The following is a 16,049-nucleotide window of genomic DNA, read 5'->3' as shown; positions in this document are numbered from 1 at the left end:
GGTCGGTGCAGGCTCGATGGGCCGAATGGCCTCCTTCTGCACTGTATGTTCTATGTTCTATGTTCTAATGTGTTTTTGTAAAAAACATGTAGTGAGCCTTAGATAACCAGCGATGAATCAACTTTATTAGATGACAATTTAAATAACCTAACAACAAGGGATTATGTAAAGAGACAAAATAAACGTGTTTCCAGAAAACAATCTGAGCTTGGGTATTTATATAAAGTACTATTTATGCAAAGATAGTGTATTGTTAACAATGACATTCCTATTATTCCATTTTGTGAGTTCACAGTGCATGTTATACCACCCGATTAAGGCTTTTTAAAACCATTACTTTAAAAAAACATCAATCTTGACTGAAATAGTTTCCCATTTAGCGGCAGCATGAACATTTCCACCCACCAGCCAAAAAAAGTGATACAATAACTAGTAACAACCTACAGTAGTTGCTTTCTATTTGGTTACAGTATATTTTACTGGCAAGTTAAACAGTGTTGTGAAAGTCATGAATAAATGATAACCTGTTTGTCTAAGAAAGAAGCTACAGATAAACTATTTACTCGGGTAGGGGAATCAAGAATGAGTGTGCATAAAATTTGAAGCTGGCTGTTTAAGGAGGAAATTCCAGAGCACTTTTTTTCCACACACAAAGGCTCGTAAAGATCTGAAATCTTTTTGTCCCCCTTTGTGGATGCTGGGACAATTAGAGCTTTTAAGACTGAGATTGATGGATCTTTTGTTAGGTAAAGTATCAAGTGATATAGAACTAATGAAAGTGAATGGAATGAACTACAGGCAGGTCATGATCCAATGACAGGTTTAATGACAGGAATGAGGAAGCCGGGGCTCAGGAGGCTCAACAATCTCCTCTTGTTGCAACTAATGCGCTTCCCTGTACACAATGCAGATATAATTAAAGAGGCAAATGAACCTGCTGGCCACAGTCTTTCACTTCTTTATCAGTGCTTATTTCAGGAAAAGTTTGATCCAAGAAAACAGGGTGTTTTTTGCACGCACAGATGTGTCACTTCCCTTAGCTGATGATTCTATAACCTCCGCAGTGGCCTTGCTTGCTTCCAAATACACATCATATTTCTTCAGGATGATCACAAGCTCCTTATCGGGATTGTAGTGCAGCATTTGCCTGTTCAGCAGGGGGACAATCAAATTGAAAATATCTACCATTTTATTGAGCTGCTTAATATCATCCCTGAATTGCTCACACTTCAGATCCCACTGTTTCTGGTTATAAAGAGTCAGAGACTCGCCGAGCTTCCTCCTAAAGGCCACCATATCGATCTGGAGCTTCTCTATGGTTTGTTTTATTTCTTTCTGTCGGACAATCCATTCTGGTTGATATCCATTTTCGATGAGTATCCTGTTCAGATTATGAGTCATGGGATCAATGTATGGATACTGTGAGAGCTTTTGCAATGGCTTCCCTTTGCCACTTAGGTTATCAAATTCACCTTTGGCCATCGATTCTTGGATGAGATCTTCCACCAACCGTTCCACTGCTTGGGTTATCTTTATTTTCTTGCTCTGCTGGACATCTTTCACCATCATACTGTTCTCCAGCTCCTCGTGTTGCAGTTTCTGTTTTCTGTAGTCCAGAACTTGTTCAGTCGCACGGTTCATCCTGAATTTTCTGTACTGTTTTTCTCGCTGACTTGGCGTTCCAATGCCAATGCCCTCGAAGCTAAGGTACTGCCTATGTTGAGGTGCCATGTGCTTGAATTGTTGTTCCTCCTCCTCGTCCTCCTCTCTCTCAGGCTCTGCCGCCCTTTTCTCACCTAAGTGTTTGACCACGGCCTTGTAAGCTTCTTTCACCTGCATGAACTTCACAGGATCTGCTCCAGAACCACTATCTGGATGGTGCAACTTTACCAGTTTGAGGTAGGCGTCCTTCACCTCGTCGGGACGGCAGCTCTCCTGTACATTAAGCAAGCGGTAGCAGTCTCGGAGGCTTTTGCTCATGGCTTTGTAGCCCGAGAACAACCTCGCACTTCGACTGCAGGTGGCAGCGCAGCTCCACTTAGCTATTAGCATGTTCCCGCCGCACCGGTGTCTCATACAGGAACCATAGCCACGCAGGGGACCGCTTAACTGTACGCGCGACCTTGCATCTAAATGATATTTAAATAAATGCTAACTTCCTTCTCAGGATTTACGTAGCAGAATTGAGTGGAGTTACATGTTAGGCCAACAATGAATGCAAATTTGTCTACCCCAATTAAACAAAGAAAACCTGTTGCTTTGACAGCAAACCCCTACAAATATTCAGCAGATATTGAAACAATGTGTCTGGAAACTCGGTGACTGTAAAAGCGGAACCCAGAAATCACCTTGAATCCTTTCCGCTCCAGGTAGGAGCCATGATGTTGTCTACACTGAATCCTGGGAACTGTAGTTTGGTTCTTCAAAACATTCAGATAAAACTCCAGGACAGAGCGCTCTCAGCTGGGTGAAACAGCGAAGTGATGCAGTCAAATCAAGCTGCGACCGAGATTTAGAATTTTAACTGTTCCAGAACGGCAGGACAAGTTTAAAAGAAAACGTCCAAAAAGGAAATTCCCAACTGACGAACGCCGGATTGAACGTTTACTGTTTTGTCTGGAGCGAGAAGAGTCGGTGCAAAGTATGAAGCAAAACACTGCTAACCTTTAAGGTTCTGAACGGTCTGTTTCAAAGTTGCCACAGGAGTGTGTGGAATCAATGGTTAGGGAATGAGTTTGTTGCAGGACCGAAGACAATAGCTTCAGTCTTCCAAACATACTGGTGAAATGTCTTGACGCCGTAGACCACGGCAAGACCTTCCTTCTCAATTAGCCTGTATTTATACTCAGCATCAGAAAGCCTTCTTGAGGTGAAGGCCTCTCTGAGCCGCCCTCCATTGTATGGGATAGACCTGCTCCTATCTTAGACGGCGAAGCATTGCAGGTCAGAATGATGGGTTTTCTCAGGTCAAAATGAATCAGTGGTCTCGGAGGTTGCAAGACCTGTTTAATGAGTTGGAAGGCTTGCTCCTGTGGTTCCTTCCAATGCCAACACTGGTGTTTCCTCAAGAGCACGTGCAATGGTGCCAATGTCATTGTGTGATTTGGAGTAAAATGACCATAATAGTTTACCACCCCTAAGAAGGGCTTTAATTCTTAATTAGGTGCTGGGACTTTTCTTATGGCTCTCATCTTGTCTTCAAGTGGGTATAGGACCTTTGAACCTCCCTAGCTTGGAATATGCACACCTCGGGTTTGAGTCAGATTTCCACAACTCTGAATCTTCTCAACACCTCTTTCAAACTTGCTAGGTGCTCCTCCCTGTGATGTTCCTGTTAAGGCATCATCCAGGTAGACCACAGCCGTTGGGATGTCTTGAAGGCGATTTTCCATTGTGCACTGGAATTGCACAGGCTGAGGAGACGTGAAAAGATAATGTAGTGTATTCAAACAGGCCTTCCTGCACATTAATCGTCCCAAACTTTCGGGAATCTTCATCCAGTTCGAGTTGCAAGTACACATGACTGATGTCAGGTTTGATGTATATGAAGCCCCCTGCCAACTTTGCATAAAGGTCTTCAATTTGTGGTATTGGGTATTCATCTACTGGGCTGCCTGGTTGATTGTTAGCTTGTAGGCCTACACCTTGCACATCCTAACAGAGTGGTCCAGCTTTAATACAGGGACGATGGGGTCTGCCCATCTGAAAACTGCACAGGTCTGACGATTCCCCATTCTTCAAGGTGTTTAAGTTCCATTTCCATTTTTTGGTGCAAGGTGTAAGAGACCGGTTTAACTTCCCAATCTTGGGCATTTTTCATTGGTTTTGTCAATGCTTTCCAACTCTGTGTTCATCTTGGAGCCTTTACTTCCCCCTTGAATTCGATGACTGCGGGCTTGCTATCAATCTGATTTATACTCGTCGACTATGTGGTGGCCCAAGGCAATAGCAGGTTGATGGTAGTAATAAAGAACAAAATGTTTATTGACAACTAACATGGGCACAGAGTCTTCAATATAAGTCCCTAATATAAGTATTAACGCTATGGCTCACACTGCCCATAACCCCGCTTCCCGGAACTGCGCTGATCCTTCATTGGTCGGGGTTTGCGCGTTCCCGCATGATAGGCCCTGAACCAATCACATGGACCGTGAGGGCATGCCCCTTAAAGGGGCCATGCTACCATAGGGAGAATACAGTCCCATCCAGCCAGACAATTGTAAATAGTCATTGGAGGAATATGGGCTGGGAATCTCCGACCCCCCGCTGGGTCAGAGAATCCCCGGGGGCGGCGCGATTCCTGCCCCCACGCCGGCATCCCTATTCTCCGGCGCCGTTTCTCGGTGTCGCCGGGATTCCCACCACGCTGGTCGGGGCCGTTGACAGCGCCCCCCCCCCCCCGGCGATTCTCTGGGCCCTGATTGGCAGAGTGGCCGTCAACTTTTGGCCAGTCCCGCCGGCGTGAATTATTCATCTCACACACCGGCAGGACCTGGCAGGTAAGTGTGAGGGGGCCGTCCTGGGGGGGGGGGCCTCGGTGGCCTGGCCCGCGATCGGGGCCTACCAATTGGCGGGCGGGCTGGTTCCGTGGGGGACCTTCTTTCCTCCGAGCCGGGCCCCCCATATTGCCCGGGGGCCGGTGCAGAGAAGGGAAATATGCCGGCCGGTCCGCACATGCGCGAGATCATGGCGGCCCTTCCGCGCATGCGCGCACCCGCGCCGGCAAGTGCGGTGCCAACTGCTCCAGTGTCAACTTAGCCCCCGAGAAAGTGGAGGAGAGTGGAGAATTCCTCACTTTCAGGGGGCGTTGATGACGGAGTGGTTGGCGCCGGTCTTCCCGCCGGCGTGGGGACATAGCCCCATTTTCAGAGAATCTCATCCAGGGTGCAGTCAACCGCTTCAAAGGCTACAAACAAGTCAAGAAGCACTAGGAGGGAAAATTTTGCCTTTTCCACAAATACATAGGATGCCATTTGTATCTTTCACAAGAGTTGTTTGGCACTGTGATGTTGTATCTGTAAAATCTCAGATACTTCGACCAGCGTCTTGATCAAATGTTTTCCCAGATGTCTTTATTAGTGAGAAAAACAAAGGACTCCACAAGTATAAAGTCAAACCAATTTTATTCAACAAAACAATATTTACCTTTAAGCTAACCCAAAACCATACACTAAAGATTCCAAGATTCGTTATACTACCCGAATTGATGGACTAATTTAAAAAAAAAAAATCCTTATTGTCACAAGTCGGCTTACATTAACACTGCAATGAAGTTACTGCGGAAAAGCCCCTAGTCGCCACATTCGAATGCCTGTTCGGGTACACAGAGGGCAAATTCAGAATGTCCAAATTACCTAACAGCATGTCTTTCGGGATTTGTGGGAGGAAACCTGAGCACCCGGAGGAAACCCACGCAGACACAGGGAGAACGTGCAGACTCCACACAGACAGTGACCCAATCCGGGAATCGAACCTGGGACCCTGGCGCTGTGAAGCAACAGTGCTAACCACTGTGCTACCATGTTGAACTGTGGGTCAGATTCTCTAAGTCTCTCGGGTCCATCGTTGTGAAGGTGGGTCTCGCTGGTTGCTTCCTTCCTTCTCTGGTCAGTCTTCCAGATGGTTAAGGTTACCTCCATATTGAGTGTTCGCTGGCATGTGTCTTGGGTATCTTCCTTTATCCCTCACCATTCGCACCTTTCCAGAAATGTCTCTGACTTTCAGGCAGTGAGGCCTCGGGATGGGGTCCCAACTTTCAATCGATTAGATGATGACCACTTGACAGGACACCGGGGCCCACCCCCAGTTGCCCATCTGTGATGGTGTTGCTTGCACGCAATCTTTTGCCATATAGGGTAATGGCAGGAACTCTGGGTGCCAGTAAAGTGTGGCTAGATCTGCGAAACCCAAAACAAATCAATGCACATGAATGGAGCCAATTATCTCCTGATGGGTGATTGACAAGGCAGACCCAGACTTGCCCTGGCAGTTTGTGCTTGTGTATTTGTCTTTGGTCAAGTCTGAATTCCCATCAGCCTGCCTGAAGCTGACTGCAATTTAATTTTAAAAATGCAATTTTATCAGGCCCAAAATCCAGTCCCTGCCATGTTTACCACAGTGACAATTGGAGAAACCTGGTGGGAGGGATTCAAACACGGAGCTCTACAAACGATGGACTCAGATTTGATAAGTGACAACATGTTCAGGGACTTTGGAGAGGAAAAAGGTTGGAGATGGAGTGATTGGTTTGCAGGGATGATGGAAGGCAAGAGTCTTTTTTTGAGAGGGGTGATGATGGCAGATTTGAAGGGAATTTGCACTGTACCTCAGGAAACAGCAGCTCAGGAGAGGAAATTGGGTGGTCAGCAGTTTAGTGGGTCGCATGGACAAGATAAACTTGGGTAGGGCATGAGGGGGGAGATGAGAGAAACTAGAGGAAGACGCAAAGTTCAGAGCTAAGGCAGGGAGAACCTTAAAAGGGCTAGTGAAGGGTGGGAGATGGTAGAGGCAGCTGATTAGGTGATCTCAATCTTAGCAACAAAGAAGTCCATGAGCTCTTTTCACTTACTGTAGGAAGTGAGGGTGGAAGAGACGGGAGAGGGGTTTAAGAAGACAATTTTATTTATTAAAAAAAATAAATTTAGAGTACCCAATAATTTTTCTTCCAATTAAGGGGCAATTTGGCGTGGTCAATCCACCTAACCTGCACATCTTTGGGTTGTGGAGGTGAAACCCACGCAGACACTGGGAGAATGTGCAAACTCCACACAGACAGTGACCCAAGGCCGGGATCAAGCCTGGGTCCTCAGCGCCGTGAGGCAGCAGGGCTAACCACTGCGCCACTGTGCCTCCCCTAAGAAGACAATTTGAAGTAGAGAAAAGAAGCCATGGGTGCTCTTTGTATTCCAGAATGACCCTGAAATAGTAAGCAGCTATAGCAGATGAGGAAGGAGGTCTTGTGACCCAGTGGGTAGTGCCCTTGCCTCTGAACCAGAAGCTCTGGGTTTGAGTCCACCACAGGACTTGATGGACAAGGAAGGTGTGTTAACAATGTGACCAAACAGGATGAGTACCAACCGGCAAAGTTCTTCCAACTCACGCCAACGGCAGGCAGTAAGAACGAAGAGATTCCTGGTCAGCCATGTCATGGAAGGAAAGTTGGAACCTCTACCATCAGTATCCATAGTTTCAAACTACAACATAAAAGTAAAACGTGAATGTTGCCACAGCACCGTGACACCCGGAGTGATCAATAATACACCATAGCATGTGAGAGCAGGGTCTGATGATGCTTTATGATCCAACTCTAACAGTGAGTGACAACCCAGCTGTCTGCCATAACCTTTTTCATCCCATGGACCTAAGAGAGTGGAGATGAAGGCTGTACCTGGGGAATGACCAGGGTGAGAGTGAGTAATAGTTTGAATGGGCACTAGGAAGAAGGTGGGGGTTGAGCAGATCAGAAGCTGTGGAAATGTCAGAGGAATAGACGGCCAAAGGCTAGAGAGTTGGGATTTGGAAAATGCAGTTGTAAGCAAATTGGGACGGTGTTCCTTCCAGGGTTGGGAGAGGGATGTAGATGGAATGCTGTAATGAAGTGATCAGAGATGGCCTTAGCAGCGGTTGATATGATGCCAGCAGTGAAGTCACATGAGATGGCAAGACTAGTGGTCTTATGACCAGCCCCAGGTGGGATTCCCAAAAGTTATTGACCCAGGCAAGACCCCCTTGATTTGTCATTGTCTGGCTGGTGAAGCGGGATGACAGGCTCCATGTCTTTATTCAACCCACCCTTTGCTGGTAGCAACAAAGGGTTAATCTAACAAGGTTCACTTCCCCTTGGGTACCTTTTCCAGACCCAATAGTTATGTTTAAAAAGGAGCCAATTTAACCAGGCTTCCTTTTGGGTTAAGATAGAGTAAGTTTATTAACTACTAAAAAGTAAGGAGAAATGTTAAAACACGTGAATTTACATTCATAAGGATTAGAGATAAGGATTGAGTTCAATAGTTGGTAAATATTTCAAAAACTTAGATGGAATAATCCTGGAGTTGCGAGGAGTAGATGATGACGTGCTGTGGCCATTAGGACTGTTCGTAGTGTAGTTGGCATCTGCTGGTGAACAGCTTATTCTTCGGTTCAGGTTGTCTGTAGCTTGGTAGTTTGGTAGAGTTCAGCTCTTTTCCAGCTGCGATCCTTCTGCTGGCTTATCAACTTTCACAGAAAAAGAGAGCTTCGGATATTCCTGCAAAAGCTGGCTATTTTTGCAGGGGCCCTGCCTTGGTTATTGTATTTTCTTCAGTGTGGCAAACTTTCAGCTGCTTTTCTCACAGCCCACACACAGGCCAACAGACAGACAGAACAGCCTAGGCTGGTAACAAGCAGGCTTCTATTCCCAGATATGTGTATTCCAACAGGACCGGAATGCCCTATCCTGTCTAGGCCATAATACCATGGGTCTTGGCGATGAGAGGGTCATTATGTCCCTTTGTCCTTACCGGAGTATATAATCGGCCTTTGGATTGTTTCACAAGTACTTTGACTGGAAGCTCAGAGAGGGATTCCATTAATCCTTCGAGAAGATCTCTGTAGCCATTCCTGTCAGTGGCTCATTATACATTCTCAGCCATCTTTGGTATCTATGTCCATTTTTCAAAATATACAACTCAGGTAATTTTAAAAGTTCAATATTACCTTGTATTCCAGGGCTGTTCACCATTGTCATAACGCTTCCCTTCCTCGCGGAACGAAATACGATTCATTCTCATTTCATTACAAAAAGGGAGAAAGAACTTACAAAACAACGAAAAACTCTCGCACACATTTGTTCTCTTAGCAATTGTCAATTTTATAATTTCTCAGTCCTAACTGGGCTTCTTTAGGTTCTGGACAGGACATCCACAATCATGTTCAATTTTCTAGGAATGTGGTTGATTTTTAAGTGGTACGGTTGGAGGAATTGCCTAGCATTCTGTTTTTTAAACTTTTCCACAAAAGTTAACGAATTGTGGTCGGTATATATGTGGTCTCTCTGTACCTATTCACACAAATAGCTCAAGTAATTGAGGACCAGAAACAACCCAAAACAACCTTCTCTCTTGTGGAATACCATTTTATGATGCTTTTTGAGCTTTTTAGAGAAGTACCTGACTGGTCTCTCTATTCCGGATACGGAAGGACGGCACCCAGCCCAACGTCACTCACAACAATGGCTACTTTAAATGCTTGCTTAAAATCATGCTGCAAGCACAGGTTCACTCAGTAAAATGGTCTCTAGCTTTTAAAAAGCTGTCTGGCATTTCACAGTCCATATCACCTTTGCACTTTTCTGTAGTGGGTCTGTCAGTCAGGGCAGCTACTGTGCCAGCGTTTGGCTATAACCCACACATGTCCAAGAAACTCATGATTTCCCGTTTTGTGGTGGGAATGAGGAACTGGGCTACGTCTTGTACCTTGGCAGCCCTGGGCAGTATCTGTCCCTTCAACTTTAGCAAACTCTCTTTTCACAAAATTGATTACTCGGTCAGCTGACTGTACTCTCTGAAAGATGGCTTCCAGTTTGTCTATGTGGGTTTCCCAGGTTTTGCTGTGCACTAGGAAGTCATCCAGGTACACTAAGCAATTGGATAAGCCCAGCACTACCTGGTTCATCAGCCTTTGGTAGGTAGCCGGGGCATTTCAAAGTCCAAAAGACATAACCTGACTTGTATAACCTGTCTGGAGTCACAAAGGCAGAGATTTCCTTCACGTGGGCCGTCAAGGAACCTGCAGGTACCCCTTCAGCAAATCTACCTTCATAATATAGGCTACTTTACCTACCGTATCTATGCAGTCTCCCAACTGGTTAGAAATCGGTTAGGAATCGGGCTCGAGTCACTGCATTAACTTTTTGGTAGTCAATGCAGAAACTTGTTGAGCTGTCCAGCTTGGGCACGAGCACAACTGGGAATCTCCAACTATGTTACTGGGTTCCATTTGTTGGTGCACCGGCATGTAGTTAATTTCCTCCTGGACCAGCTTTGCTGTGCATAGGTGTTAGGGATGTTGCCTTATGGAAGTAGACTCTCCCACATCTACATTATGTACAGCTAGGGTGGTACAACGTGGCTTGACTCTGCACAAGCCTTTAAACACGGTGGGCAGCCTTGGCAAGTCTGCTCACTGTTCTGTTTCCAGGTGAGAGGTCAAGGAATGTTATTGTAGTCGTTCGCCAGGGCCCAATGAGGGCCTCACCCACGTCTGCATCCAATTAGTCCCCACCTGCTACACCATCCTTCCCGGTCAGTGGCAATTGGACAGGCCATGATTTGCTTGTCTCTTTCCTGGCTGTGATATTGCTTTATCAAGTTGACATGACACAGCCTTTGTTTTTTCCTCCAATCTGGGGTCTCAATTAGGTAGTTCATTTCCCCAAGCTTCTTTGCAACTCTGTACAGGCCACTGAACTGGGCTTGAAAGGGTTTATCTGGTAGTGGTAGGAGCGTTAACTCATAGTCTCCTGGCTAAATGGTTCGGGCCTTGACGTGTTTGTCTGCCTGCTATTTCATAGCTGCCTGGGGATTTTCAACTATTCTTGGGCCTCCTCACAGACTCTCATGAGCAGCTCCCGGAACACAGTTACGTAGTTTAACATGGAGAGTTCCTCCTTCTGCTCGGGAAACCTCTCCTTGATTATTTTAAGAGGCCCTTGCACTTGGTGCCCTTAAACTAATTCAACTGGAGTAAAGCCAGTGGACTCAGTGTGTGAGTCCTGGTTGCAAGTAGAAGCAAACCTAGTCCCTTAGCCCAGTCATGAGGAATACTTATGGCACTATGCCCTGATCATTGTTTTCAAGGTTTGGTGGTATCATTCTAGCGCCCCCTGCAATTGTGAGTGGTATAGTGATGACTTCAGCTGGGTCACACCCAGGTTATCCTCCTGGAATATCTTGTACATGAAATTCTGAGCCATGATCCGACTGGATCTCGGTGGGCAAACCTGGTAAAGAATTGGGTCAGTTCCCTCACCACTGGTTAGGCAGATATGGTTCTCAGGGGAACAGCCTCTGGGAAATTGGTAGCCACGTCCATATGATCAGGATATACCTGTGGCCCCCCACTTTGGTTTGGGCAGAGGCCCCACAAACACCAAATGGCTCCTCAAAACCAGCAGGGAATCGTAGGTGCAGGTGGCATTGCAGGCTGGGGTTTTCCCACAGCCTGGCACATGTGGCAATTACTATAAAACTTTACTATGCCCCTATGGGGGTGTGGCCAGTAGAAGTGTTGACTAATGTGGGCTTGGGTTTTGTGTATACCGACATGCCCAGCCATCGGAATTTCGTGGACTCGTCCCAGGATTACCGCGGAGGCACTATTACCTAGTGGATCACTGTCCACTCCAAATTTGGAGGTCTGTGAGGGGGTGGGGTCTCCATTTCCTCACCGGCAACTCATTTTTTATGTAGTAGCATTCAGGAACTGCCTCTGCCTCAGCTTCATTGTCAGCAGTCCAAGCTAATGTTTTGTAACTGTGGGTCAGCTTGTTGGGCTGGTACTAAAGAAGATTTATTTATCTATTTTCTCCTCAAGGTTTTCTAAACTCCTGAAAAAGGTTTCAGGTAACCAGGCTGGAGGGTCTTCTGTCTCAGTGTCACCTTAGCTTCCCCTTACAGAGCTTGTTTGGCCATTGATTAAGTTACTACACAGTCAGGGAAAACACCTGGCACCTTCTTATGGTCTCCTTGACGTCATTGGGTTTTCTGAGGCAAGTGTAGATGTTATTACCATTGATCCTGCCAGGTCGTTGTTGAGGAGCAGGTCGACCCCTCCATCTACGGGCAAACTGGGGATGACTCCCATGGTCACAGGCCCTGATTCAAGGTTGCACTCCAGATGTACCCAATATAGGGGAATGGGCATGTACCCTCCTTCAATCCCCTTTACCAACACTGGCACGTACAGCACTCCCTGGTGGGAAGGTCATGCCTTTTCCCAGCAGTAGAGTCTGGTTGGCACATGTGTCCATCATTATTACTCGCCTCATCCTGGGGAAATGTGGCCACCTTTCCTTTGGATACAAAATCCTGGTAACTCTCAGGGATTAATTTAACCTCATCTGCACTCGCCCGAGAGCCCCTCCAGAGATTCACAGTTGCAGTCAGAGCTATCGCCTGGTCTGCTATGCTCTCTGAATGACTCACATGCTCTGCATGGGGTGTATGGGCCCCCAAAAATCCCACGGGTTTTTCCCGTAGCCGCCAGCAATTGGCTCGGATGTGTCCTAACTTCTGGTAATTATAGCGCACAGGTTTCTTGGCCTCACTTTTTGTTTCTGCACTCCCCTTTCTGTCCTGAGGAGGGCCCCCAGAATTTCCCTCTTACCCATGGGTGCTCGGTTTCCTATCGCTCCCCTGCCTCTATCCCTTCCAGTTGATTGGGGTTGACTCGAGGGGGGTTTCCTCTGGAACAAGGGTCTGTGGATCAGCTCATAATTGTCAGCCTGTGTGGCTGCCTGTCCAGCCCCTGCAACCCTTGGCTCCTGTAAGTGGACTCTTATTGGAATGCCTGCACCCACTGGCCAAAAGTAAGTTGCTTAAGCCCCTCAAATGCCAGACAAGTCTGGTCAGGCTATTTCCTGAGGGTACGGAATTTCTGACGGTACGCCTCCGGCACTTACTGTTACACACTTAATGCAGTCTGTTTCACTGCCTCATAGTTAGTGGCACTTTCCTCAGGCAAAAGGGAAAAATCTTCTGAGCTTTCCCTGAAAGTTTACTCTGTAGTAATAGGGACCATTGTTGGACTGGCCACTTTAACTGCTGTGCTAACCGTCCAAAAGAGATAAAGAAGGTTTCTATCTCTGCTTCATCAAACTTAGGGATTAAATGAGCGAACCAGGTTGCCTCAACCCTCAAGTCCAAGCTGGTGGTGTCTTCAAGGGACACAGCAGGATCCTTGCCCCTCAGCTTGAGCAGTTTTAGTTAAAAATCCCTGACCTTCTCTCCGTCCTGAAATTCTCCTTCCTTTTATCTCTCTTGAAATTCTAATTTCCGCGACTCCAATTTTAACCCATTTACTGCTGTGCTATCCATTTCATTGTCCTCACTTTCCACCTGGAGACGATTGGCCACCTCTTTTAATATTTCAGGTTTCTGGCTTAAATTCTAATTCTAAGTGCCTAACTAACACTTCTAACTGTTCAAGGGACAGACCTTTTAAATCCTCAACTGTAGCACTCTCGGATCTTCAAGAAAAGTATTGGTATCAAACGTAGACATTTAAAAAACATGTTTAACAGTGTAGACTTAAGACAGCCTTTTTTGAAGTTGCTTAGAAATCAGTTTGAAAGAACAATTTACTTTTCCACTCTAATTCTTTTCGCCTGTCCACGAGTCCCCAATTTGTTAACCCTCAATATCGGCAAGATGAGTCCCCAATTTGGTTCCAAATTCCTGGACGAGCTTCCCAATTTGTTACATCCAGCCCCAGGTGGGGTTCCCCAAAAGTTACTGATCCGGGTTAGACCTCCTGATTTGACCCCATCCGGCTGGGATACCCTCTACAGCCATTCCTGTCAGTGGCTAGTTGTGCATTCACGGCCACCTTCGGTGCCTATGTCCATTAAAAAATATATATAACTCATGTCATTTTTAAAGTCCAATATTTTCTTGTACGATTCTAGATTTCCCCCCATCATCATAACAACAGGTTGGCCGTGGACATTTGTTGATGAGTTTTTATAGTATGGAAGGAGAGATAAGGGAGGATAGGACGGCAGTGAACGCAGGAGAGAAAACTTTATTCATTTAGATGGGAGTTTGAAGTTACCAAAGTTGAGAAGATACTTGGTACAAAGGCTGAGGGGGAGGAAAGCAGTGATGGTTTCTCATTGAGAAACTTGGCATGATACATGAGTGGCTGGTAGAAAACAATGATTTTAAATGAGTGGTATTGGTGGTGGGGTGGGGGGGGGTGGTTGGAACAAGGTGAGATGATCAAGGGAGGAGAAAGGTAGCGCTTGAGGATCTTTGGGCTCCCGGAGGGATCCGAAGGAGCGGGTACTGGGGCATACATGGTGGCCATGTTCGAGAAGTTGCCGGGGGATGGGGCATTCCCCAACCCTTGGAGGTGGACAGGGCTCACAGAGCGCTTGCGAGGAAGCCGCGAATGGGAGACCCGCCGAGGGCAATGGTGGTAAGATTCCACAGATATCTGGATAAGGAGCGCGTTTTACAGTGCGCCAAGCAGACATGGAGCTGCAAATGGGACAACAGTATCCTGCGGATCTATCAAGGCCTGAGTGCGGAGGTGGCCAGGAGAAGAGCGGGGTTTAACCAGATCAGGACGACCATTTTGAAGAAAAAGGTGAGGTTCGGGCTGTTTATACGGCACACCTCTGGGTCACACACGAGGAGCAACATTTCTATTTCGAGTCGCCTGAGGAAGCGCTGGACTTTGCGAAAAGGAAAGGACTGGTGTCGGACTGAGAACTTTGAATTTTGCTGTGGTGTTTATGTTTTTCAAAAAAAGTTTCTTGTTTCTTGCTTTTTTGGACATTATTTGTTATGCCTGCTGTATGGATCTGGGGCCAGCTGCAGAGCTGAGTGAGGTAAAGTTTGCATTTGCACTGTTGGGGGTTGGATGTGTGTTTGTTCAGATGCTGGATCTTTTAATTGATCTTTTTTTTGTGTTCAACTTGGGTTTTCTTTATCTCTGTCGGACAATTGTGTTGGGACTGTTTTTCATTTGAATATCTATGTATGAGCGGAGGGGGGGGGGGGAACAATAGGTGGGAGATTGTCTGGCACCAGGGGCGAGGGCCACGAAGCTAGCTGGGTGGGTTATCTTACGGGAGCGTAGTGGGGGGTGAGCAGATGTTAGGCTTATCAAAGGGGTTGATTTATTTTGTGCTGTTACTGGGGGGGGAGGGGGAAAAATGCTCTGCTGATGAGGGAGGGACTTTTGCTGAGGGACAGTGAGGAGGTCATGGGCGGAGGCTGCCTGGGGGCAGGCTGGTGGAGGCGTAGGGCACGGGCTAGTGATTGGCCCAAGAGAGGGGATGGCTGAACGGCGAAGTGGGGGGGCGATGAGCCCCCCAACTAGACTAATCACCTGGAATGTAAGAAGGCTCAATGGGCCGGTCAAGAGGGCACATGTGTTCGTACATTTGAGAGGACTGAAGGCGGACGTGGTAATGCTGCAGGAGACGCACCTTAGAGTAGCTGACCAGATTAGGTTAAGGAAAGGTTGGGTCGGACAGGTTTTTCACTCGGGACTGGACTTGAAGACCAGAGGGGTCGCGATCCTGATCAATAAGCGGGTGGTGTTTGAGGCGGGTAGAATAGTTTCGGATGTGGGAGGTCAGTACATTATGGTCAGTGGGAAACTGGAGGGGGTGCAGGTGGTATTAGTAAATATATACGTGCCAAACTGGGATGATGTGGAGTTTATAAAGAGGATGCTGGGGAAGATACCGGACCTGGATTCGCATAAACTGGTCATGGGAGAGGACTTCAAAACAGTTATTGACCCTGGTTTAGACCGGTTAAAGGATATGGGATAAGGATCCGGAGCTGTGTGGGTCCTACAGGCCGATATCCCTATTAAATGTGGACTCCAAACTGTTGGACAAAATTTTGTTCTCTAGGATTGAAGACTGTGTTCCGGACGTGATTGGGGAGGACCAGACGGTGTTCGTTCAGGGAAGGCAGTTGGTGTCCAATGTAAGAAAGTTGCTAAATGCGATCATGATGCCACTAGAAGGTAGGGAGGTGGAGGTAGTGGCCGCAAAGGACGCAGAGAAGGCTTTTGATCGGGTAGAATGGGAATATCTGTGGGAGGTACTGAGACGGTTCGGATTTGGGTGGGGCTTTATTGACTGGATCAGGTTGCTGTATCAGGTTCCTGTGGCTCGCGTACGGACGAATAGGACGACATCGGACTATTTTAGGCTACATCGGGGGGACGAGACAGGGGTGCCCCCTCTCCCCACTGTTGATCGCGCTAGCTATAGAGCCGCTGGCAATTGTGCTGAGAGCCTCAAGGGGTTGGAAGGGGTTGCTCCGGGG

General features: G+C 47.0%; 2 protein-coding genes across 2 annotated transcripts in view; both read right to left on the bottom strand.

The window, feature by feature from the left end:
- LOC140427768 (transmembrane protein 50B) overlaps positions 1-2,369 on the bottom strand; it is a 170,194-nt gene extending 167,825 nt beyond the window's left edge. Inside the window, exon 1 of the mRNA XM_072513402.1 lies at positions 2,349-2,369. The gene's annotated coding sequence lies outside the window, so the exon portion shown is untranslated. The remainder of the gene's footprint in view (positions 1-2,348) is intronic.
- On the bottom strand, positions 104-2,331 carry dnajc28 (DnaJ (Hsp40) homolog, subfamily C, member 28). The gene has a single exon (XM_072513399.1). The coding sequence runs from the start codon at positions 2,074-2,076 to the stop codon at positions 970-972; it is 1,107 nt and encodes a 368-aa protein (XP_072369500.1). The 5' UTR covers positions 2,077-2,331; the 3' UTR covers positions 104-969.
- Positions 2,370-16,049: the final 13,680 nt, after the last annotated feature.

This window comes from Scyliorhinus torazame, chromosome 8 (assembly GCF_047496885.1).
Source record: "Scyliorhinus torazame isolate Kashiwa2021f chromosome 8, sScyTor2.1, whole genome shotgun sequence".
Classification (NCBI taxonomy): Eukaryota; Metazoa; Chordata; class Chondrichthyes; order Carcharhiniformes; family Scyliorhinidae; genus Scyliorhinus; species Scyliorhinus torazame.
The sequence above is the reverse complement of the archived record's forward strand: the minus strand, read 5'-3'. Positions and strand labels throughout refer to the sequence as shown.